This window comes from Phoxinus phoxinus, assembly GCF_949152265.1.
Source record: "Phoxinus phoxinus genome assembly, chromosome: 21".
NCBI lineage: Eukaryota > Metazoa > Chordata > Actinopteri > Cypriniformes > Leuciscidae > Phoxinus > Phoxinus phoxinus.
In genome coordinates, this window is record NC_136896.1 from 3,262,865 (window position 1) to 3,289,222 (window position 26,358).

At 38.6% G+C, this 26,358-nt stretch overlaps 3 protein-coding genes across 5 annotated transcripts in view; 1 reads left to right on the forward strand and 2 right to left on the reverse strand.

Moving 5' to 3' along the window:
* The window catches only part of dhx32a (DEAH (Asp-Glu-Ala-His) box polypeptide 32a), a 34,203-nt gene extending 28,868 nt beyond the window's left edge, over positions 1-5,335 (reverse strand). The window contains exons 1-4 of one of the 2 annotated variants that reach the window (XM_079595403.1): positions 5,205-5,335; positions 3,692-3,955; positions 1,520-1,713; positions 195-567 (exon numbers count right to left, since the gene is read on the reverse strand). In XM_079595403.1, the coding sequence (XP_079451529.1) occupies positions 195-567; positions 1,520-1,713; positions 3,692-3,946 (822 nt within the window). In that variant the 5' untranslated portion in view covers positions 3,947-3,955; positions 5,205-5,335. Of the gene's footprint in view, positions 1-194; positions 568-1,519; positions 1,714-3,691; positions 4,046-5,171 lie in introns of both variants that reach the window. The other variant, XM_079595402.1, reaches the window with a different exon arrangement.
* Positions 5,336-5,655: 320 nt separating this feature from the next.
* fank1 (fibronectin type III and ankyrin repeat domains 1) lies at positions 5,656-24,901 on the forward strand (the record flags this gene model as incomplete). Its single annotated transcript, XM_079594372.1, has 11 exons — positions 5,656-5,668; positions 6,217-6,355; positions 15,436-15,560; positions 19,283-19,364; positions 19,501-19,575; positions 20,698-20,763; positions 22,045-22,210; positions 22,276-22,416; positions 23,545-23,622; positions 24,656-24,700; positions 24,777-24,901. The coding sequence occupies 11 exons, from the start codon at positions 5,656-5,658 to the stop codon at positions 24,816-24,818; spliced, it is 972 nt and encodes a 323-aa protein (XP_079450498.1). The 3' UTR covers positions 24,819-24,901.
* Positions 7,732-15,354, reverse strand: LOC306989896 (uncharacterized protein). 2 transcript variants are annotated; one of them, XR_013795766.1, is made up of 3 exons: positions 15,131-15,354; positions 8,043-14,951; positions 7,734-7,864 (listed from the first exon to the last, which is right to left on the reverse strand). XR_013795766.1 is itself a non-coding variant. In XM_079595962.1 (2 exons), the coding sequence occupies exon 2, from the start codon at positions 14,376-14,378 to the stop codon at positions 8,472-8,474; it is 5,907 nt and encodes a 1,968-aa protein (XP_079452088.1). In that variant the 5' UTR covers positions 14,379-14,951; positions 15,131-15,354; the 3' UTR covers positions 7,732-8,471. The 2 variants fall into 2 exon arrangements, 1 of the variants encoding a protein (XP_079452088.1); XM_079595962.1 differs by having other exon boundaries at positions 7,732-14,951.
* Positions 24,902-26,358: the final 1,457 nt, after the last annotated feature.

Consider the following 26,358-nt stretch of genomic DNA (forward strand, 5'->3'; position numbering starts at 1 on the left):
TTTAACATGCTATATAAAAATATCTGTGAGGTATTTTGCGCTAAAACTTCACACACACACTCTGGGGACATCAGAGATTTATTTTACATCTTGTGAGAAGGCATTTTACCACCACTATAATGCTTACATTTTTGCTCAAATAACATGCACTACATAAAAGCACATGAGCACTAATGCACTACACTTCACCTCACCTGCTCAGAAGCTAAAAACACTGCAACGTCTCCAGGCTCTCTGGATCGATGGACCTCCAGAGCGAGTCTCAGAGCCGAGTAGAAGCTCTCAGAACTGCTGCTGTTGCTGTGGATCACCTCGCCGGCGCTCGGGGCTTCCACCTGCAGGCGCGGGACGTTCCCGTAGTGTGTGCACAGAGTGTCTGAGGCGGGCGGCGCGGACAGGACCACCACACGCAGCTCGGGCCGCTGGAGAAGCACCTCTCTGAGCAGACCCAGGAGAACATCAGTGCTCACGGTCCTCTCGTGGGCCTGGTCGATCACCACCACCCCATAATGCTCCAGCATCGGGTCTGACATCATCTCACGCAGCAGGACGTCATCAGTGCAGTACCTGCAGCACAGGACGTGCGTTTGGTTTTGGTATTTATAGATAAATATGCTACAAAATAGGCGTTTTTGAATGTAAATGTAGGTGTTTTTCTCTCTCTCACACACACACACGCTTTTATAAACAGGTTGAGACATATTTGACTAGACAAAGTTCTTTAAAATATATGAAATAAATTGTCTATAATAAAATGAAAAGACATTTGATTAGACAATTTTTTATTAAATAAAATATGGATTTTTATCTAATGTTTTTCATTAATCGTTTTTAAATAGTGCTTGTCAAATCAATTCATTGTGATTAATCACATCTAACATAAAAGTTTGTGTTTTAATAATATGTATAATATTTATAATATGAGTGTGTGTAAAATGCATAATAAAAAACATATTTTGATTAGACATTGCTTTATAAATTAAAATAATATATTATAGGTTAAGACAGATTTAACTTTTCTATAATATAATAAAATAAAATACATACTTGACTAGACACATTTAAATAAAAAATAAAAAAATAAAAAAATGTTCCATGCATTAAATCTCAGTAAATTACATGTTTATTTATTATATATTTATGTAGACATTATTCAGTATTCCTCCATAGAGAAGTCATAGCCAGAGTAATGCCTCCCTGAACTTGTGAACCTGACCCGTATAATAAAGCAAGTATGGCATGCATTTGAGGAGCACATTCTCCTCATACTTTAACTGTGTTTTTTTTAAGCTGATAGAATTATGTTGTTTTTAAAATATGTCTATTTTATTTTTGCTTAATCTGTAAAGCACTTTGTTTTTAAATGTGCTATAAAAATAAAGGTGACAATGACTTGACTTGACTTGACTTGACTTGACTTGACTTGAGCCAAACCAAACCACAAAACATAAAATATCACCAACTTGAAAACCTTTGGTAATAGTGAGCATTTCAGTGTTTCTCACAGTTTCACACAGACCTGAGAATAGTGTCGTTGGAGCTGCAGGTCTCCAGCGGGATGCTGTATCCGATCTCGTGGCCGATGTTGACGTCCATCTCGTCTGCAACACGGAGGGCCAGGTCTACAGCCTGCCTTCTCTGGATCTGACTGCACACCACCACACCGTTCTGGTACTGCGCACACAGACAGAACTCTGCACACCACTGGGGGATCTACAGGAGACGGGAACATGTGGAGGCCTTCAGGTAACAATTATGACAACTGCTAGCCTGTTGCTCTCCTCTCTCTATGTGCCACACACACACTGCTTTGGTGTCAGTCTTTCTCTGCCGGCAGTCAACATTAAAATCTGTCCTCAACTGTGTTCAGCAGCTGCAGGTTTGAGCGGTCTGGGCATCTGCTAAAGACAGGTCGGGTCAACTTAACAGGTGCACGGCTTCCTATTTATACTTCATACACATTTACAAACTGCAAATCATAATGCCAGATTATGCATTATGCAAAATCAACAAATCTTTCAGATGATAAAACTGGACAATTGTAAATATGAAGTATATATCTCACCATTTAGAAACAAAGGCTTCCATTCAAATGTCAATCATACCAAGGACAAAAAAAAGAAAATACATTTTAGCAGACACTTAAAAAAAGAAGAAGATTGAAATGTAATTCAGGACTCAAAATGAATGCATGAAATTTTATTTATTTAGATAATTTAGCCGATCTAAAAAAAATCTGTTCTAAATCAGAATTACTTGGTTTCAACTACTCTTAAAACAGAAAAATTGCACAAGATTATAAGACTTCTTAATAAGATATTAATATTTTCAGAGAAATGTATTTTGATCGGTTCCATTGTTAGATTTTTGTCTTGTTTTAAACCTAGCATTAACTAGACCTAGATGTATTATTTCTAGTGTTGTCAAATCTAATCGCATCTAACATAAACATATACAAATATAAATATATATATATATATATATATATATATATATATATATATATATATATATATATATATATATATATATATACATATACATACACACACACACACAGTATATGAAAAAATAGTTTCATATATAAATAGAAAAAATTGAAAATAAGAAATAGAGCTGTCCGTATTGATTAATGCGCTTCTAATATTGTGTATGTATCGATTGGACAGCACTATTTCTTATTTTCTAAAAACTATTTTGAGGTGCTCAACACTCAAATAATATAAAAATGAAGGCAGAGACAAAGTTTGTCCTCCGCTGAATCAACACTATTTGTTCAAACACAATATCTGACTGACTCACTCGACAGCAAACATTCTCATGATACACAACCGATGACCTCATTTAAAACTAAGTAAAGTATATTTACTCAGATTTAAGAATCACGATGAGGCCAAATGCAAACAGCAGGTCTGAGACTCATATCATGCAATGGAGAAATAGTGCTTAGTTGATCTATTATTATGTTCAATTTCTATAATGTCTGGAATCAAATTGGCAGCAACTTGCAGGATTTTGACCTGGACGAGGGATTTACTGAATTAGAATGAAAAAGAAATTAAATACTGATCATTAGTCCAATACACGTTTTGAAACTAGACATAAATAATACATTACATCATTAATTTGGATTCATTATGCATAGTTATTATTCTAATATATGTAGAATAGGCCATTTTCTCAATTGATTAGACACACACTGTCAAAACAAATAACAGACAGACTTTAATTTTCCCCAAAAGTGAAAATAATAAAGCAATACTTATTATTACTGACAATATACAGCAGTGACAGACCTCAGTCCAGTTCAAAAGCATATGATTGTTATAGTAAAGAAGATGAGGTGCTGGTCAGTCAATGAACAGTAAAGCAAGAAGTTCACCCTCTCAAACTCATGGCAGTGTGCAGGCTTTATGTTTCTCTAGACTATTTTTAGTGCTTCTTATTAATGTGCTGAAGTTAAAACTGAAGCTGTAGTTACACACTTTCCTGAGATTACTCAAATGTGAGTTTAGTGTCTCGGCTTGTTTGCAGTCCAGCCAAATGTAAAATCAATCAATGGCACATTTTAGACCAGAAGAAACATCCAAATATAGTAAACAGATCGTCATTGAACCCATTAAAAAGTTTAGCATTTAAAAAGAGCACAAAGTGATGTGTAAATACAGTAAAGCGTGATGAATAAGCTCACCTGTGTGCTTTTGCCAGTCTTGGTTGTTCCTGACACTATAACAATCTGATTGTTTTCCAGCAGAGTCATGAATTCATGTCTGTGTTTCCAGACAGGCAGAGTTTTCCTCTCCTGCAGGAGTCTGTAGTATCGGGAGGAGTATGGCAATCCATCAAACTGATTGAGCTCCAGATCATCTCCAAACTCGAACAGATCACAGTCAGATTCCTCCTCTCTCTTGAGTTCTCCTTCTGATATCTCACTGTTTCCAGCCATACTGACCAGCTGAACACATGTGATTATTATAAACGCACTCGATCAGATGCTGCACACCTCTGTGCTCGTGCATGTGTCCTAAACACCCTCAAAAGCTCGCTATAGTTGGATACAGAGCCATAGAGAGAGAGAGTTGCGACACTCTTTGATGTCGCCGCTATGGCTGTCACGTGGTTCATGTAAGCCCCAATAGTTCCAAAACATACGCTGGCTGCCATGTTATTCTATGGGACAGACAGCAGCGATTGCATTATTGAACGGTAAATATAAAATAAAACACATACCCAAGTACTTTTTCAGCTGTTATTGCATTTTGTTAATATCAGTTTTGCATTTGGAGGGGCAACGAGGTACTGTATATTACTTAGATAAGTTTTAGGCTATATTTTTGGAGGGAAAAGCTTAGTGTTCATGGTCGCATGGGTAGTAGCACTTGCTTTAGCGGCTCTAACTTAACTTTTCCATATCATTCATCTGATGATGGACGTCTCATGATATTTATTTTAGCACAACTGGGCTGTATTAGACTATTGATTCCCGTGATTTTGCTTATAATGTGATCACGCAGAGGTCTGCCGTGGCGGTCCGTTCAGAATTCGCATGGCTGATACAAATGAAGGTTTTCAAATAAAATATTTTTTATTAAACAATGACAGACAACAAAAATGTGTGAACAAGAAAAACAAAAAGCAGGGGCAGGTATCCATGAAACAGACAGGACTGGTGATGGCCATAACAATCCTAGAGGTCCAGCATTGTTCTCACGCCGCTTCACTCAAGACAATAAATGAAAAGTTAGTATATCCCAAAAAATCAATTAAATAAAAGTTGCTATAAAGGTGGTAGCGATGAATTACCGAACTAATCAGATATGCTACCTTCACAGCTGGCGAAGTCACGCTGGCAATGCTAGAAAATTGGTTGAAATAACCAAGATAAAATATAAATAATTACGCTGTGCATATACAAATGAAGACCAGTATAAGCATCGCAAAGGGCCTCTGAAACAATATAGACAGTTGACAATTCAAAAGAGGTCGATATTTCAGCAAGTTACCTCTGAAACAACTCGACGCGCTGCAATGTAAGTGAATGGGGTTCAACGCTCAAATGACAGTGTTTGGAACTAATCCGATCTCCACATCCCGGAAGTAGGCGGTTAAAAGCGCCGCCATTTTTTACAATGGAGGTCTATGGGAGTGTCGCAACTCTTTCTCTCTATGGCTCTGGTTGGATAGCTACGTGTTGGAAATCTCACCGCACTGTCTGGAAACGCTGGTGCGCTCTCGTGCGCGCGCTCCGGGGCGCTGTCGTGTGACCGCGGGCGCGCGACCTGCCAAGTTAATCCACTTCACATCGCAGCTGCGCATGATCACAGATACACACACACACAACCACATGTGAATGAGAGTATGAGACAGTCATCGCCATCATAAACAGTTATTTTATTTTATACATTGGCTATATATTTTAATTGACTATCAAAAATAAACTTTAACTGTCAATAAGAAATATTCACTAAAAAGTGTGACAACTAACTTAGCCCCAGCAGCATTATATAAAATGTTAAAGATCATCATCATCATGAGTGTGCCACACACTTCACTTGTGTTGCTATAGCAACAGTAACATACAACAAGCAATATACAGCCTTTAAAAATCACCACCTGGATCGATTTATTTATTGATTTGTAGGATTCATATTGCCAATGGATCCTGCAGGTAATATGCATTTGACCATATTTCTAGTTACTCCTTTTGTAGTTGCATAATGTCTAGATATGTTCAGCTCGCCAGTTAAAACTGTTAAGGCTTAATAATGTTAACGTACAGAAAATATAATAATTAAATAAATAAATAATGTATTTAATTCAATTAAGTAAATAAATGAATAGTAGGCCTATACCAAATAAATACATAAAAAAATATTATAGGCGATTATATTTTAATTAAATTAAAAATATACAGAAATATAAAATATAAATAAACTATTACAATAATAATAATAAACTATTTTTAAAAAATAGGTTGAAACAGAAATAAGAAAGTATAAAATATGTAATATTTATTATAAGAGAATATGTTAGTTTATTATAAAGTTTTTAAAGAAAATTAAATGGTTAATCACTCAGATTAATAATTAGGGAAATAATATAACGTTAAATAATTCAGCCCCAACTCCAGTCATTTGTCTTTTTGGCGCCGTCTAGTGGTCGAATGTTCCACGTGACGCTCATGATGATCACATTGCCATTCCTCCGCGTGTCCAGGTGTGGTTCTGACCGCAGGACAGGTGAGTCATCACAGCATTGAGCTCATCTGGACGAGATGGCCCGACCCGGACTACTGGACCTGCTTCGTCCTGGAACAGAAGAACCCCAGAAAACACTCATATAAAGAGATACACAAGTGAGGCCTGCACATAACAGACCAATGTAAAGGGTTATTATTATATTATTATCCCAAAAATTATCCCATAATTTACTTACCCTCAAGCAATCTTGAGTATATGACTTTCTTCTTTCAAATATCCTGGCTCTTCCCAGCTTTATAATGGGAGTGAATAGACTGTTCTAAGCCCAAAATCCATTATAAAAGTAATCCATACGGCCCATTAAGGCCGTCTGAAGCGAAGCGATGCATTTCTGTAAGAAAAATATCCATATTTATAACTTTACAACCTATAATCACTGGCTTCCGGGTAACATCAGTACATAATAGTTCCTGCGGAAGAGTGACCTCTGACCCGACCAGTTTAATACAGCATCCAAATGTACTGGTGAGCTTGGGTTGTTTTAAATAGTAAAACAATTATAATTGATATATCATGTTTGTTGTGGTGGTGATTAGACGAGATCTGTGGTGGTGACGTCACAATCGTACTGCATTGTGGGACATAAAGGTGCCTGAAGTGTACATATGAAGTAGACTTGCTCCCTCTGTCAAAATCGAGGGAACAAGGGTCTGTCCATATAAACTTCCCTCGATGTGGAACCCACTTCACAATGGCGGCAGGGATTCCCCCGAGGGGAAGTGCTTAGGGAAGTTCCCAAGTGCGTGTCTAAAAGTGGACAGGAACGCAGCCCTAGACTTGCGTACGGCCATTACCAGAAGCCAGTGATTATAGTTTATAAAGTTATAAATATTAATGTTTTAATACTTTCATCTATTAACCCCCTGGATCCATATGGATTACTTTTATGATGGATGGATGTGCTTTTTTGGGCTTCGGTACCATTCACTCCCATTATAAAGCTTGGAAGAGCCAGGATGTGTTTTAATTAGGGCTGTCAAAAGATGAATCGTGATTAATCGCATCCAAAATAAAAGTTTGTGTTTACATAATATATATGTGTATACTGTGTAGAATTATTATAAATACACACACATTCATGTATATATTTAAGGAATAATTGCATTTATATACTGTATATACATTTATATAATTTATATTATATATATTTTATATATAAATATAACCAATTTTTCTTAAATATATACATGATTGTGTGTGTTTTTATATATATTAATAATTATACACAGTAGGCTACACACACACATATATTATGTAAACACAAACTTTTATTTTGGATGCGATTAATCACGATTAATCTTTTGACAGCCCTAGTTTTAATATAACATTGATGTGTTTGGCTGGAGAAGAATACATATACACCTAGCTTGAGGGTGGGTTTATTATGGATATTTTAATTTCTGATTTACTATAGAGGACCTTTAAATGAGTTCTCCTGTAAATGCACCAGACAGCTGTGTAGCTGCCCGGCTCAATAAGGTTTCGACTCTTCGACTGATGATTCCCACACTTTATTTCGAGGTCCGTCGTCACAGATAAAAAGCACCGTCAAACGCCATAAGACGCTTTACATCATCATGACACGTTGAGAATCAACGTAAGAGCTTGTACAAAAGAAAACAAAACACCAAAATTAATAAACATACACAAAAACCGAATGAATTAGATTAATGACTTAAAACATACCAAAACATCATACAAAGCAACAACCAACAAGTAAGTTTGACACAAAGAAAAAAAATCAAAACAAAATCGTACAGATAACAGGAAGTCTAACCATACCTTGTTCTCCATTTAAACCGGGAGCTAAATCCTTTTAAGACTCCTTGCAAAACCGTGGACACCATGCCATCATGACATGCATGTCTGAGTCTCGTTCCATACTGAAAAGTTTGGATATGCGCATTATATCCGCTCACGCGAGTGAGCGCCAAAATAAAAGACCTCCGTTACCAAAACACAAATGAAAATAAATAAATACCATACAAAATAAAGCAAACAATATGACAAAGTCATTAACACTCCCACCAAATTATGAGTGCAAATCTCACACCAAATGTACAAGCACGAATAATTTCCCCTTTTTTTTTTTTTTTTTTACAATACGACCTCAAACAACATTAAAAATTCTAAACCATGAGTTCAGAAAAAATTAAAATGATACTCTTTGGACCTTTCAAATCTCATACAAAACTTTCAAATACAAAAACACTAATGTCCCTCCATTAATAAAATTAGTTTCTGCACTGGTCTTTCAATTATGGACGGTTTGTTAATACGCTCGCCCTTTGCATTAAGCTTCGGGTCCCCCAGAAGAATCTGGGCTCTTCTCACAAGCCCATCGTCACTAGAAATGACTTCCTTTACTCTGCCAAGCCTCCATTCGTTCCTAGGCATTCCTTCTTCTTTGACAATAACAAGATCATCAACTTGAAGATTTCTCTTAGACACGTTCCACTTCTGTCGGGCGGTTATATTGGCAAGATATTCTGTGCGCCAGCGACTCCAAAATTGCTCCGCCAAATACTGCACATGTCTCCATCTTTTCCGTGCAAATACATCCTCTCTGACGAAATTTCCTGGTGGAGGCAAAGCAGTCGTTGACTTTAACGTCAGCAGATGATTTGGAGTGATAGGTGCTAGACTTTGAGGATCAGTCAGACAATCAACAGTAAGCGGTCTACTATTCACAATGGCCATCGCTTCATACAAAAAAGCCCGCAAAGAAGAATCATTTAACCTTCCTGGATGAAGTGCAAGAGTGGCGTTTAGTACAGATCTTACTGTTCTAATTTGACGTTCCCACACGCCACCGGCATGACTTGCATGTGGTGCATTGAAGGTGAATTCGCACTGCTTCTCTGATAAGAAGGTTTTCACTCTTTCCACATCCATTTCCTTAAGTGCATTTTTCAACTCGTTTTTTGCTCCCACAAAGTTACTCCCTTGATCGGACCTTATCTGCTGCACAGTACCCCTTATGGCAATAAAACAACGCAAAGCGTTGATGAAAGAATCTGCCGTCATATCAGTAAGCATCTCAATGTGTATAGCACGGGAACTGAAACAAGTAAAAAGAAGACCATACCGTTTATGGATACTTCTGTTCTGCTTGATAGAGAATGGGCCAAAGCAGTCCATACCAGTAAATGTAAATGGAGGTGATGGAACCACTCTCTCCATGGGAAAGTCAGCCATTCTCTGTTCTTCAACAGGTCGCCTGTGCTTTCTGCAAACAATACAGCTCCTAATACAGGCTGTCACAATTCTTTTAATTCCTGGTATCCAAAATCCATTAGATCTTATCTCATTCACAGTGAATCCTTTCCCTTGGTGCGCAACTTTGTTGTGAAAGTGAGTGACAATCATTTCTGTGATCCGATGATTTCTTGGAATTACTATGGGATGTTTCACAGAGTCTGGAAAGGTTGAATGGCAAAGTCTACCTCCCACCCGCATCACACCATCTTCATCCATGAAAGGGTCGAGAGCGTACAATGTACTGCGAGACGAGACACCTTTTCCACTCTTTATCTCTCTCAGATCATCTTCGTAGGAACTGTCTTGCAGACATTTTATTACATGAAGTTCTGCCCTTTGTCGCTCAGACACAGTACTGAGATGGTTAGATTTGTCTTTATTAGCTCTCCTTAGAAGACGAGCCACCGCTCTGATTGCTTTCGACCAGGAAGAAAACTTTAAAAGAAGATCTATCAAGCTCGGATTTTTTGTGCAATTAGTCTTCAAAGTATAACATAGTTTTACCTCTGGATCTCCAAGCAGAAGTTCAGGAACATGTTCTTCTAATGCAGATGTTTCTTTGTCCCACAAGAACTTAGGGCCGGTGAACCAGTTTGAGGTGAGTAACTCCTTCGCGGTCAAACCCCTTGATGCATGATCAGCAGGGTTCTCCTCCGTTGGAACATACCTCCACTGCTGGGGAGTTGTACTGAGATGTATTCGTTGTACGCGATTAGCGACGAAAGTATGAAATCTGCGTGCTTCATTACTTATGTATCCCAGTACTACTTTGGAGTCTGTCCAAAACGTCTCCTCAAAAACAGTATAGTCTAATTCTCTCTTGAGCACACTGCTTGCTTTGACGGAAATAACGGCAGCCGTTAACTCTAATCTGGGGATTGTTGTAATTTTAAGAGGTGCAACTCTTGATTTTGCCATCACCAGTGCGCAACGAATGTCTCCTTCCTCATTTTTGAGTCTCAAATATGAACATTGACCATATCCATGGGCACTAGCGTCAGAGAAGTGATGCAATTCAACTCGAACAGCTTTTCCAAAACCAGATGGTGCATATGTTCGCGGTACATCTATTCTCTGCAGATGGTTTAACTCTTGTCTCCATCGCTCCCACCTTAGATTAAGTTCATCTGAAAGAAGGTCATCCCATCCGCTGCCACGCTTACACACATCCTGCAGTATTCCTTTTCCACTCAACAGCACAGGTGCAATCAGTCCCAAAGGATCATAAACGGAAGCAACAGTAGACAAGATGCCACGTCGAGTAACAGGTTGATCTTTCAACTGAACTTTGAACTTGAAACAGTCCGATTCTCTTTCCCACTGTATCCCAAGAGTTCTTTCCAAGGGTAGCTCATCAAATGAAAGGTCACAATTTTTCATGTCAGGACTCTTCTCTGAAGTGGGAATGCCTTCCAGCACTATTTTGCTATTTGACACAAATTTGTGGAGCCGTAGACCACCTATAGCACAGAGCTTTCGTGCCTCATCTGCAACTTTAATAGCTTCTTCAGCATTTTCTACACTGATCACTCCGTCATCCACATAGAAGTTTCTTATCACAAACTGTGAACCTAGTGGATACAGTTCGCTGTTTTCCGTTGCAAGATGTTTCAAGCCATAATTTGCACACCCGGAGGATGAAATTGCACCAAAGAGATGAACTTTCATGCGGAATTCACTCACGGGGTGGTTAAGATTGCCATCCTTCCACCATAGGAAGCGCAGAAAGTCTCGATCAGATTCGTTGACATGAAACTGATGGTACATTTTCTCTACATCACACATGAGTGCGATGGGGTGTTGACGAAATCGAATTAAGATTCCATTTAAACTGTTTATCAAATCAGGACCTTGAAGTAAGTGATCGTTTAAGGAGTAACCTGCATATCTTGCAGAGCAATCGAAGACCACACGCAATTTATCTGCCTTCTTCGGATGGAAAACACCGTGATGAGGTAAGTACCATATCTCTCCTTCCTTGCCATCGTGATATACCTCCTCAGCGTCTCCTCTCTGCAAGATTTCACTCATGAATTCATTGTACCGTTTCTTATACAACTCATCCTTCGTCATTCTTCTCTTGAGATGGTCGAGTCTGACCATAACACATTTTTTATTGCTTGGCAAGTTGGGTCTCAGTTTAAAAGGAAGCGGCATTTGATAATGGCCATGAACATTCCTCCGTATACCTTCCTTTAACTTCTCAAGAAAAAGAACATCATCCTGGGAAATCTTTGCGCTCTCTTCTTCAGTATCTTTAAAATCACTCTCAAGGACACGAATGACATCACCTGGTGTGATGGAAGGAAGCTCCTTGACCGCAATGCGGTGACACAATCTACTGACTCCAGGCAGAGCAGAGTATGGTGAAGAACAACCCACTATACTCCATCCTAAGTCCGTCCGAATAGCGTAGGGTTCATCATCTCCTCCTGCTATTACTTCTCTGGGTGTCATTGACCTTGAACAATTGTAGCCTATTAAAAGAGCAACATCACAGTCCTGCAATGGGGGTATCTTATCCACAATGACTGTAAGATGATTCCAGTTTTTAGCGACTTCACAAGTAGGAATGTGACTACGATTAACCGGTATGCAGTCTTTGGTGTAAGTAGGTGGTAAATTAATATAATCACCAGACTTGTATGCTCTCACTTGAAGTCCTGGTACTCTTTCACTCTGCAGAATAGTGTCTTTTCCCAGCATGGTGGTAAGCTTCAGTTTAACTGGAAACGTCGTTGCCTGTAGAGCATCAGTCACTCCTTTGTCAATAAACGTAGTATCACTCTGTGAATCCAACAGCGCATACACCAGTTTCTCACAACTTGGATTTTGCTTCACAGATACCCAGACAGGTACAATCATTGAAGTATACGCATTTCGCTCTTCCCCATTTACACTCAAGGCCACTGCATTCATCGTCCTATCAGGATCGTTTTGAGTCGGAACAGCAGAAGATAAAGTCCTTACCATTTTCACAAAATTGTCATCATGTAGACTAGTCGGATGCTTCCTTTTGCAGGCATTACAAGTGAGACGATAACGACACTCTCTTGCATTGTGACCAGACTTCAAGCATCCATAGCAAAGCCTCTTCTCTTGGATAAACTTTCGTCGCTCTTCTAATGGTTTGCTGAGAAAACTGAAACAGCTGTCAAGTTGGTGGTTGTCTCTCTGGCAAAGTATACACAGAATTTTATTCGCTGGTTTGGCCGCCTTTCGACTCTCGACGTTCGTCTGAGTGGTGAAAACTCTTACTCTGTTTCTCGTGGTCTCTTTCAGATTGGCCTTTCCAGTGACAGGTTCTGCAACATGAAGAGCATAAAACGAGGTAACTGGGTTGCAAGCAACCTCTGCTTCAGTAGACACAAAGGCAGCAAATTCTTTAAAAGTGGGATACTCGTGATTTTCAGAAAGAGATCGGGTGACTTGACGATTCCATCTGCCAATTGCCCAATCAGGTAATTTCAGCACAAGTTTCTGATTTTCTTGGTAATCATTTAAAATGTGAAGACCTTTGACATGTGGCATGGCACTTTGGCATGCATTTAAGAAGTCAGAGAAAGTTTGAAGACCAATGGCATCCTTGGGGTGAATTTTAAGCCAGCTTGCCAGCCTTTCTCTGAACGCTTTTTGTATCACAAATGGTTGGCCATAACGATTGTTCAGTCTGCCCCACGCATCTTGATAGGCTTCATCATCGGTTCTGAAGAAAGTTCCTTCTAAAGCCTTTCTAGCAGGACCACTCACATATTTCTTGAGATAAAACATCTTATCAGCAGGAGAAAGAGTTTTCTTGTCAATAAGCGCTGCAAAGGTTTGCTTAAACTCAATGAAATGAATGGGGTCACCATCAAAAACAGGAGGCTCTGGCACTGGCAGCTTGCTCATGGTCAGGCCATCTTGGAATGCTTGAACAAGAAGAGTAGCGTCAGTCGCTGATGCTTTAACTCTCTCCCTTTTAAATTTATGATGCACCCTTTGAAACGTTTCTTGCCTTTTCACATTTATTTGAGAGAAATCGGAATCGGATTCGCTTGCGCTACTACATTCTTGGGACAAATTAGTCTTTTCTTTATCAATCTCTTGATTGTAGACTTCTAGTTTAGCTTGAGCTGCTTTCAGATGTCTTTGTGCTTGAATTTGTTCTAGTTCCTTCAACTCGACGTCAACAGCCCTTTTATGTCGTTCTTCCAACTGCTTTATCTTTTCCCTTTGCTCTGATTCTTCTAATAGAACGTTGTATGCAGCTTGCTTAGCTGCCACTTCTGCTGCGGCGTCTACACGTTTGGCTTCTAAACTTGATACAACAGAGTGATGACTGGAGTGATTACTAGCTTTCCGACTAACTCGTGAGGCGGTTGAACCAAAGATTGAATGGGCATATTGATGGTCTAATAAGGTACGAAGACGGCTTCTCTCTCTTTCACCATCAAAATCATCTAAACCCGTTATTCTTTCATAAATTATTTTAGTGATGTCGGCTGTAACTGCTTCACAAGCGTCCATTTTTCTCCTCATTTCAATAGTAGGTGATTCACGCTCTCTAACGTCATTGTACGCACTCAAAACTTTGTTTTTGGCCTCTTCCAAAGTGTCAACCAGAATAGCTAGCTGAGTCACTAGCGCATCTGATTTAAGGTGCTCACGTGCACTACGAGCTTCTATTTTCCATTGATTATATAAAGATACAACCTTTTTCTCCTTTTTTTGCAGCCCTTCCTGCTGATACGCTAACATTTTTTCAGTAGGAACAGGCGTGCGCTTTGAACGACGTGCACTCTCACTTTGGGTTCCTGCATGATGGCTATCAGCTTCCATCTCTGCCCCTTTTGCCCCTGCATCTGATTCTAACATTTTTCTTATATGTCTGCAGTTCACCAATTACATAACATTATTCACATTTAACATTTCTCTTAAACGTGAGGCTCATTCAATGCACTTTAGTCCATCAGTAGGTGATTTACACGCAACAATGTCCATCAACCTTTTAAATCATGTAAAATGAATGAGAAAAGATGTCTTTGGAATTAATTTCATTTCTTTGCCTTTGGTACTCACTGCGATCCACCGAACAATTTGAAACTGCTCACTTCTGTTTAGTTCATTAATCAGTCCAACTGCTTCCCATAGATTTGTCGAGCCGTCCGCTGGAACTTCACTTGAAACTTAATCCATGCAATCACCTAGTCCACAACGCGCGCGCCGATATCAAAGTTCCTCCTTCGACCACGGCGTTCCTTGAGGCAACACAGCGGTGTGGCGATGATGGCAAGCTCTTACTGTAGCTGCCCGGCTCAATAAGGTTTCGACTCTTCGACTGATGATTCCCACACTTTATTTCGAGGTCCGTCGTCACAGATAAAAAGCACCGTCAAACGCCATAAGACGCTTTACATCATCATGACACGTTGAGAATCAACGTAAGAGCTTGTACAAAAGAAAACAAAACACCAAAATTAATAAACATACACAAAAACCGAATGAATTAGATTAATGACTTAAAACATACCAAAACATCATACAAAGCAACAACCAACAAGTAAGTTTGACACAAAGAAAAAAAAATCAAAACAAAATCGTACAGATAACAGGAAGTCTAACCATACCTTGTTCTCCATTTAAACCGGGAGCTAAATCCTTTTAAGACTCCTTGCAAAACCGTGGACACCATGCCATCATGACATGCATGTCTGAGTCTCGTTCCATACTGAAAAGTTTGGATATGCGCATTATATCCGCTCACGCGAGTGAGCGCCAAAATAAAAGACCTCCGTTACCAAAACACAAATGAAAATAAATAAATACCATACAAAATAAAGCAAACAATATGACAAAGTCATTAACAAGCTGAGCTGATGATCATGCAACAGTTTTTGGTTCAGTATTTTCTGAATGTTTATGACATGTTTAGAGGATACAACACAAGCTTCACGGTGGAGAATCTCGAACCGAAAACCACTTACACATTCAGACTGAAGGTCACGTGGCCGTCTGGTCAGCAGGAGTATTACCCATCAATCTCTGCTTCAACAGACAGTAAGGACACACAACCTTACTTAAACACATTCACCACTGTGTTATTGTATGACATTTTTAGGGCCCAAGCCTTGAAAAGGCGAAGGCCCTATTGTTTTCCTTCGGATTATTCTTCTTTATTATTATTATTTATTATTTATTATTATTATTATATTACTACCTTTTGGGCACTTTTGGGGGCCTTAACGTGCTCAAAAACTCTTGAAACTTTGCACAAATGTCAGAACCCGCGGCCATTAGAGCCGGACTGAAGCTGGTACCCGGGCGTGGCAGGAGGGCTCGACAGCGCCCCCTGGAACGCGGTCCGAAAACTTGGTCCATAAATCAAACACGCTTGCGTGGAATAATATGAAACTCGGTACACTTATAGATCTCATCGGTTCATATATCCTTCGTGCTCTGACTTTTTACCCCAGCCCAACAGGAAGTCGGCTATTTGGCGTAGTTTAAAAAACACATGCAATGGAATTTAAAATACTCCTCCTAGACGATTCAACCAATCACCACGAAACTCGGTGTGCATGAAGTCAAGACATGGAGGATGAAAAATTGCCAGGGGATTTTTGATATCTCGAACGCTTTGACCGTGGCGAGGAAACAAATTTATGGCGAATATTGGAAACAGGAAGTGTGTTATAACATCCTCATACATTAATTGATCTTGATGAAACTTCAGCAGTGTGTTCGTTGTAAGAGGCCGATCACATGGATGTGACTATTGTGAGTCAAAGTTATAGCGCCACCAACTGGCAGCAGGAAGTGTGTCACTTTCAAAATGCTTTGAATTCACCCTTATTTTTACCCGATTTGCTTCAAACTTTATGTGTATAATGTAAACACACGGCAGATGTAGACCTGTGAAAGAATTATTGATATCTTAAATACTGTTGCCATGGCAACGCTTTAAACTTTTATATTCTTTTTGGGTGCATTTGAGGCTCTTAACATGCTTCAAATTGCATGAAACTCAACATGCATATCAGATTTATTAGGTACTAGGCATGTGTGAAGTTTCAGAAACGGGCGCGGTGGAGGGGCTCAGTAGCGCCACCTTTAGTCAAAAATGGGGTATTAGTTTTACCTACAGTAACAAAAATCGGTATTTATATTTATCTCCCCGAGCCGGACAACTTTCTAATTTACAGTCATTAGCTCCGACCAACAGGAAGTCAGATATTTTGGTTTGAATGTGATTTGATGGGAATTTTGCCAGTCTCTCTCAGTGTCTGTGTGTGTGAGAGAGGAGGGGGGCTTTATTTTAACCCTTTCTCTGCTGTGTGGGACTTCTCGGGCACTTTTGGGGCCCTTAACGTGGTCGAAAACTCTTGAAACTTTGCACACAGGTCAGAACCTGCGGCCATCAGGGCTGGGCTGAAGCTGGTACCCGGGCGTGGCAGGGGAGCTCAACAGCGCCCCCTTGAACGTGGTCCGAAAAACTTGGTCCATATATCAAACACGTTTGCATGTAATAATATGAAACTCGGTACACATATAGATTTAATCGGGCCGAACAACTTTCGTGCTCTAAGTTTTACGCCAGTCCAACAGGAAGTCGGCTATTATGGGCTGTATGAAAATGCATGCCCCTGGAATTTGATATACTCGTCCAAGAAAAATTATCCTATCGCCACCAAACTCGGTCAGCATGAAGTCAAGACATTGAGGACGGTAAATTGCGGACGGATTTTTGATATCTCGAACGGTTTGGCCGTGGCGAGGAAACGAAGTTATGGCGAGAAAAGAAAAACACAATGTGTTATAACGTCTTCATACATTTATTGATCTTGATGAAACTTCAGCAGTGTGTTTGTTGTAAGAGGGCTATCACATGGATGTGACTATTGTGAGTCAAAGTTATAGCGCCACCAACTGGCAGCAGGAAGTGTGTTACTTTCAAGATACTTTTGACTAAAGTGGGTGGGTTATTTTTACCTACAGTCACAAAACTCGGTATGTAAATTGTGCTTATCGATCCGGACAACTTTCTCATTTACAGTCATTAACTCCGACCAACAGGAAGTCAGATATTTTGGTTTGAATGTGGTTTTGTCTCTCTCTGACAGAGTTCCCCCTGCCATTCTCTGTGTGTGTGTGTGTGTGTGTGTGTGTGTGTGTGTGTGTGTGTGGGGAGGGAGGGAGGGCACACACACAGACAGCCCCCCCCCTTTTCTGTGTGTGTTTGGAGGGGAGCAGAAAGACTCACACTGATGCAAGCTCTAAAGCAGACTTCTTCTCGACAGTCAAAGCGGGGTTACGTTATTGCCCGTCGTGCACAGGAACCCGAAAGGCAACGGGGTGGCGGCTTTTTATATATATATATATATATATATATATATATATATATATATATAAATAAATATAGCTGCAAGCAGCGATGGAGGGCCCAAGCCGGTGGCAGCGCCAGCCCGGTGCCTTTAGTGTAACTAAAGGCACCAGGGTGGCGGTGCCACCGGCTTGGGCCCGTAATCGCTGCTTGCAGCTATATTTTTAAATTGAGATTTATAGACCTTATGCGCCAGAGAAACAAGGGCGCCGCCATCTTTAGAATATTGTCTTTGAACTTCCGTTTTGCGGTCGCTCTGTGTATTTCAATGGGATCGCTGTCCAGGAGTAACTAGCTTTTAAAGTGGATTGATTTACTTCATGTAAAGTTAACGAAAGTTATCATGAGGATTGTAATGTTTGAAGGAGATGTCTTAACAAATGTCAGTAGACCGGGAAGATTTTAAAACGAGCCGTTCATTCATAAATACGCAAGATCGCTGTGAAAATACAGACCGGAAGACAAAAGACAACGAGCTGAAAAGGGGCGGGGCTACATAAGGTCTATACATAATCTGAAATCTGAATACATTCCATTGATGTAGCTAACTACCGGTGTTGTGCCAAATTATTACCCTCTCGCATTGGTAGGTTTAGGATTAGGGGTGTGGTTAGGATTAGGGGTGGGGTTAGGATTAGGCAATCAGGTACTGACTTCAACGAGGGGGGTAATAATTTGGCAGGGGGTCGAAATTTGGCACAACACCTGTGTGGTTTGTTAGGATAGGACAATATTTGGTCGACAACTATTTGAAAATCTGGAATCTGAGGGTGCAAAAAATCTAAACATTGAGAAAATCTCCTTTAAAGTTGTTCATTTATGTTCACGATTGTGCTGCATTCACTCACAAAAATAGGCTGTTACATGTTTTATAACTTTACGGTAGGAAATTTACCAAATATCGTCATAGAACATGATCTTTACTTAATATCCTAATGATTTTTGGCATAAAAGAAAAATCGATTATTTTGACCCATACGGTTTAGCTATTGTTGGCAATTGCCACAAATATACCCGTGCGACTTTATTTTATTATCACACATGACTTGGAATCTAAACTAAAATTTGACGTTTGCTTAAGAAACCTTAGGCAGAAAAGTTTTGAAGTATTTGGAAGACTGAAGTAGTTTTAAAAGCAAAATGAATGTGAAATTAATATTATTTTAATCTCAGTTAACAATGTACTAAGATTAAAATAACATTAATTTGCAGTTTGTCTGTGCCTTAATTTTGAAGAAAGAATGCTGCATTTATAATGATGAATAATGATGCATTTTAATTAAATCAGGTTCAGTTCTGTAAATATTGTGCTATACATGCAGTCTATGTACAAGTTGTCCTTCAATGTTAATAAATCTGATAATTTATTAACGTTGTGTGTGTGTGTGTGTTTGGTCAGAGGAGCCTCTGAACGGGAAGGATCTACACACTGCTGTCCTCAGGAGTGATGAGGTGGAGCTCCGGCGAGTGCTGGCGTCTCGGTGAGACTTCTTCTGCTGAAGTATTCCTCAACCGGTTCCCCTGGGAATCTGGGGATTGCTCCTTAACAAATGAGACCCTCAGTCACATGCTCTTGTGCAGGAGGATGTGATGTGTTGTGTTGATGTGTTCTTGTAGAAGAGTCACAGTGGACGTTCCTGACAGACTGGACTTTACACCTCTAATGATCGCCGTAATGAGGGGCTTTACTAGGTAAACTCTATCCATCCATCCTTCCTTCCATCCATCCATCCTTCCATCCATCCATCCCACCATTCCTATCCTATCCATCCATCCATCCATTCCTATCCATCCATTCCTATCCATCCATCCATCCATCCATCCATCCATCCATTCCTATCCATCCATCCATTCCTATCCATCCATCCATCCATCCATCCATCCATTCCTATCTATTCATCCATCCATCCATTCCTATCCATCCATTCCTATCCATCCATCCATCCATTCCTATCTATTCATCCATCCATCCATTCCTATCCATCCATCCATCCATCCATCCATCCATTCCTATCTATTCATCCATCCATCCATTCCTATCCATCCATCCATCCATTCCTATCTATTCATCCATCCATCCATTCCTATCCATCCATCCATCCATCCATTCCTATCCATCCATTCCTATCTATTCATCCATCCATCCTTTCATCCATCCATCCTTTCATCTATTCATCCATCCATCCATCCTTTCATCTATTCATCCATCCCTATCTATTCATCCATCCATCCTTTCATCTATTCATCCATCCATCCATCCATCCTTTCATCTATTCATCCATCCATTCATCCATCCTTTCATCTATTCATCCATCCATCCATCCTTTCATCTATTCATCCATCCATCCATCCTTTCATCTATTCATCCATCCATCCTTTCATCTATTCATCCATCCATCCTTTCATCTATTCATCCATCCATCCATCCTTTCATCTATTCATCCTTCCATTCCTATCTATTCATCCATCCATCCATCCTTTCATCTATTCATCCATCCCTATCTATTCATCCATCCATCCATCCATCCTTTCATCTATTCATCCATCCATCCATCCTTTCATCTATTCATCCATCCATCCATCCCTATCTATTCATCCATCCATCCATTCTTTCATCTATTCATCCATCCATCCTTTCATCTATTCATCCATCCATCCATCCTTTCATCTATTCATCCATCCATCCATCCTTTCATCTATTAATCCTTCCATTCCTATCTATTCATCCATCCATCCTTTCATCTATTCATCCTTCCATCCCTATATATTCATCCATCCATCCATTCATCCATCCACCTGTGTTTTGTTTTCTAGTGGAGTTCAGATTTTAGTGCATCATGGCGCAGACGTGAACAAAAAAAACAACAGTGGCAAAGACAGGTGAGTTTTTGTGTATTTCTCATGTTATGAACCGGTAGCATTTCTAGACTTTAATTCTAAATCTTTTTCTGGATATTGTTATGGATATAAATTACCTTTTAAAACTATCTTTTACGTACAGTAGAGCCGTAAAATAAAAGATCTGCATCACTGTCAAACGATAAAAGACATTTCCACCTTATGTTTCCTAATTCTAGGTAAATACTCACCTCCTCCGGCGCTCTTTCTGTGTTCTGTATTATAAAGTATTGGCTATCCTGGTATTTCAATGCGAGAAACCAGTAGAAAAAATTCTGTGTGTGAATGAACTTTCTGAATGAATCAAACAAAATCTTAACAGCTGACAGAAACAACATCAGACATTATTAGTGAACTACTGTCAAGGAAAATGATTCTCAGGTATACGGTAATCAATACACTAAAAAAGGGAATTGTGACTTTTTAGTTAATAACTAGCAATTCTGAAAATTTTTCCTTGCAATTCCAAGTTTATATATCTCAATTCTGACTTTTAATTAGTGTAAACAAGTCAGAATTGTGAAATATAAACTCGCAATTGTGAGAAAGAAGTCATTTGTGAGTTACAATCTTGGAATTGCAAAAAAAAAAAAAAAGTCAGAATTTCAAGTTATAAACTTAATTTGTGAGAAATAATGTCTGAATTGCGAGGTAGAAACTTGCAGTTGCGAGAAAAAAGTCAAAATTGTAAGTTATAAATTCGAAATTGCGAGGTAAAAGTCAGAAACTCGGAACTGTGAAAAAATTAATTCAATTTATAATTATTAACGTTGTAAACAAAAGTAAACAAAAATTATAAACAAAAGTTGGAATTACCTTTTTAATTATTTTCCACATTAATCTCCATTGACACATGAGGATTTATCAGTAGGCTAATATTTGACTGGGGTCCGAGTATGAACATGTTGGTCTCCTGTGTGTGTGTGTGTGTGTGTGTGCTCTTGTTTATGTGATTTATGAGGACACAAATTTGTATAATGACGTGTATTTCACTGGTATTACAACTTAAATGTGGTTTATAAGGACATTTCATGAGTCCTCATAATTCAAATAGCTCAAAAACATAAAAAACTATTTTATTAACATTTTTAAAATACAGAATGTTTCCTGTGATGGGCAGGTTTATGGATAGGGTTAGTGTATGGGGATATAATATACAGTGTGTACAGTATAAAAACCATTACGCCTATGGAGAGTCCTCATAATGTAGTTGCACCAACGTGTGTGTGTGTGTGTGTGTGTGTGTGTGTGTGTGGTGATCAGCCTGATGTTCGCGTGTTTCCACGGGCACCTGGACGTGGTGAAGTTCCTGCGCAGCTGCGGGGCGTCCTGGCGCTCTCGGGACAGGTCGAGCTGCTGTGCTCTGCACTGGGCCACAGTCGGGGGACACCTGCCCATCCTGCAGTACCTCATACAGGACGGGTGCGAGGTGAGAACATCATTCACATGATCATGTGCCTGATTCACTGCTCGTAACGTTGTGTTGTGTCTCAGACTGACGTGCAGGACAGCGCCCTGTGGACGCCTCTCATGATCGTGTCGGTCATGACCGGAGACACGGCTGTAGCTTCACTGTTGATCAGTGCTGGTGCGGATGTTAATGTGCAGGACAGAGACGGGAAAACACCACTCATGGTCTGAACGCAATCTAATAAACCACTAACAGTTAGTTGACACACTTTTAATCAAGTGCATATTTCTCTGTACGTCTATTTTGGAAAGTTAACTCCTGTAAAAACACAGGCCTAATTCTGTTGTGTTGAAAACTGAACTTTATTGCCCAGGAACAAAGATTGCAGTTCACAAGAATACAGGAATTGCAAGAAAATAGTCAGAATTGTGAGATATAAACTTATAGGCCTGGTTTCACAGACAGAGCTTAGACTAAACCAGGATTAGACCTTATTTCAATTAGGGCATTTAAGTAGCGTTTTATAATCGTACCTTAGAAAACACATTACTGATGTGCATCTTGAGACAAAACAATGGCACTGACTTATTTTAAGATATATCAGTGCAAGTTGCTTTCAGTTCAAACACCTCAAACATGCATTTTAATCTGGGACTAGTTTAAACCTTGTCTGTGAAACTGGGATAAAGTCCAAATTTTGAGTTATAAACTCAAACTTGCAAGACAATGCCAGAATTGTAGGAAAAAAGAAAGAAAAAAAGTTCCAATGGGAAACCTGCTGTTTAGTGAAAATTATTTGAGAATAATGTATTAGTTTAAAATATTTAATTCTGTCTTATGTAAAATGTAGTAGTTTTAAATATTTTATTCTATCTTATGAAAAAATTAAATAATAAAATCTGACTCAAAACCATGTTAGCAGTGCTGTTATTGTTCACTAAATCTAAAGATATTAAAATTTAAAAAGCTAAAGCAATTAAAAGTTTTCAGTAAGTGAAATAAAACATAAATATCAGATGTAAAACTTAACACACAAATTAGAAATAATTAGAAATTTATAAATTTGGCCTTGGCAGATATAAGTACGTTGAAGAATTAAAATGAGAAGGCTGTAATAAAAAATATTAACAAATACTACAGTACACAAATAAAACTGATAGCTATGTGACAACTAGCCCCAGTCTCCTATCGATTAACAGTAACAAAGATGTTCTTCTTTTATTTACCATATAAAAATGTTTGTTTTAAATTGTTTAATGTGAGTGATAAAGCTAGCGGATGCATTTATGCGTATAGTGATTAAGATCATTCATTTGAAAGACATAATGTGTGTAAACATGTTTATTTCCCAGGTGGCTGTGCTGAATAATTATGAGCATCTAGTGAAAATGCTTCTGGAGAAAGGAGCCGATCCGAACATCCAGAACAAGGTCAGAACCTCCCATACGCAAACCCAGATCAAACACACAGAAGACTGAATCTCTTCTGAAAAAAATCTCAGTTCAAAGTCTCCATTTGCTCTTCATATCTATCTTGAGATTAATAACTGTAAAAAAAAAAAAAAATCCGTTAAATTTACGGTAAAATACCGGCAGCTGTGGTTGCCAGAAATATACCATATAAAATACGGTAGCATCGTTTTAGGTTTTACAGACTTAACTTAAAATTTACAGTAATAAACCATATTTCATTATGTGATATGATGTTAATTTACTGACCTATTGAAGTATTAATATCTGTTTTGTACGATTGTAATACACTGACAACCACCAATCACAGCAGTGATGAGTCACATGACCAATCAAAGCTCATCACAAGCAGCTCTTCCACTAGAAAGTTAATACTAATATATAGAAGTGTCATTCACACAAACATTAAACACCATCATAACACACATGAAAGTAAAAAAATACAATAAATATTAATTTAACAACATTAAATGTAATGTAAAACCCTAATGTACATAACTGATTAGAAAAAAACTAAGAAAACTATGAAGAAACATAGTTATTTCAACAAAAAATACATCAAATTTGAAGTGTCACGCAGGGAATTGTGGGAATGTCAATTTACGTTTTTTCAATGTAATTCATACGAGTTCTTTTTCACTTAAAAAAACCCTGTAAAAATTACATAAAATGTACCACTAGATCTATCACAGTTATTTACCATATATAGTAAGGAAACTTTCTATTAACCAATTGACAGTTTTTCACTGTAGCATTTTTACAGTCTTTTACCGTTAAAATCACGATAATGTTTTACAGTGATCTCATTTGGGATTAATATAAACATTCATTTAAAAAAAAAAAACAACGAATGAAAGTCAGGAGAAACGTGAGACAAATTTTAATACTGAAATGAATCTGCATTACGTCTCCTGAGCTATTAAAGAGCAATACAATTTTCTCTAGTCATGAGCAGATTGTGTGGATTGATCTGTGACTCTTCCTCTGGGTTTAGGTTGGCGTTAGCGCTCTGGAAATGGCCAAAGCATTTGAAAGAGAGGTAAACGCCATTCTTCCTGATACAACATGTGCAAGTATATAGATGATTGATTATATTTCTTTATCATTTCCTTCAGAACATCATCAGTCTGTTTTTGGAAGAGTCCGAGACTAAATGAGACGAACCACAAATGAGTTTCATAAACAACTTTACTAGCGCTGCCGACCGTATTTGTGTGTTGCAGACATCAACGTACAGCATCTTATTTCACATTTCTTGATTAATCGAAGATTTATCATTAAAAAAAAGCAGTTTACACCCGTGACACTGAATAAAAAGAACGTTACATGAGTAGATTTACTGAGATACAACATGATTGAAAGTGAATAATAATGATAACTAAAACAAGCAAGGCATTAACCTAGAGACACGTGATCTTCATATAATCAACCAGCGTCTAGATCTGAACAGTCGACTGTAATGCACTGTGTGGTTTAACTGTAAAAAGGCAACAGGACACTTCAGATGTCGTGCTAATACAGTGAAAGAAGATGAATTTACAATGTAAACAATGAGAATAATGGCACTAGGTGTCCAGTATACAGGCCTCAAAGCTTGAGATCATAAATGGCTCAGAGTTTCAGTGCCAAACATCAACTGCCAATGGACGGTGAAATATCGCAAACGTATTTATGTATTTCCAGCCATTTCAACTATTTTGCAGTATTTCTTATTAAAGCGCACCACCATTCAAAACGTTGGGGTCAGTAAGATTTTAACACTTTTATTCTGCAAGGATGCTTCAATTGATCAAAAGTGACAGTAAAAACATTTATAATGTTACAAAAGATTAAAAAAAAAATGCAGTTCTATGAACTTTCTATTCATTCAAGAATCCTGAAAATAATGTATCATGTTTTCCTCAAAAAATATAAAGCATCACAACTGTTTTCAACACTGATAATAATCATAAATGTTTCTTGAGCAGCAAATCCTCATATTAGAATGATTTTTGAAGGATCATGTGACACTGAAGACTGGAGTAATTGACCCTTCGCAGGGAGTTTGATTGACAGGTGATCTGACCAATCATACTTCGCCATCCGCCATTTTGTCCGACAAAGCAGTCAGGAGAGTTAGTAGATTAACATGTGAGGATTTGAGCTTGAGAAGCGGAGTGTACTGACGTCTTTCTGAGGTTAAAACAACATTCATTCTGATGTTCATTCATGTTTTTTTGATGCTATAAATGAACTAGAAGGAAGAGATGATCGGTTCACGAGCGGCTTTAACTGAGGCGACACAGCGATCTGTCACACACATTAAAGAGACACAAAACGCTATTTATCGTTTACATTTCTTTTAAAATTCGAAAGGTGAGACTTTGTTTAATATCAAAAATAACCGAAAAGTAAGCTGGTCTGTGTGTGTTGTCAGTGTCTCTCTGCTATGCGATGTATTTTTCACTGCGTGAGAACATGGTGTGTGTGTGTGAGAGCGGCGTAGCTTGTCAGTTGGCATAGCAACAGTGGGGCGGGTAACTAAGGGGGGTGGGTCTTTGCAAACGGTCAATTATGCATCTTTGATCACAGGAATTAAAATTGTACAGTCTACCACAATAGAACAGCTATTTTAAATTGTAAAAAAAAATTATATTTCTCTTTTTACTGTATTTTTGATCAAATAAATACAGCCCTGGTGAGCAGAAAAATATTAAA

Bases quoted from the DNA above. Each gene is read 5' to 3' on its own strand.
- LOC306989896 (XM_079595962.1), bottom strand. From the start codon at position 14,378: ATGTTAGAATCAGATGCAGGGGCAAAAGGGGCAGAGATGGAAGCTGAT.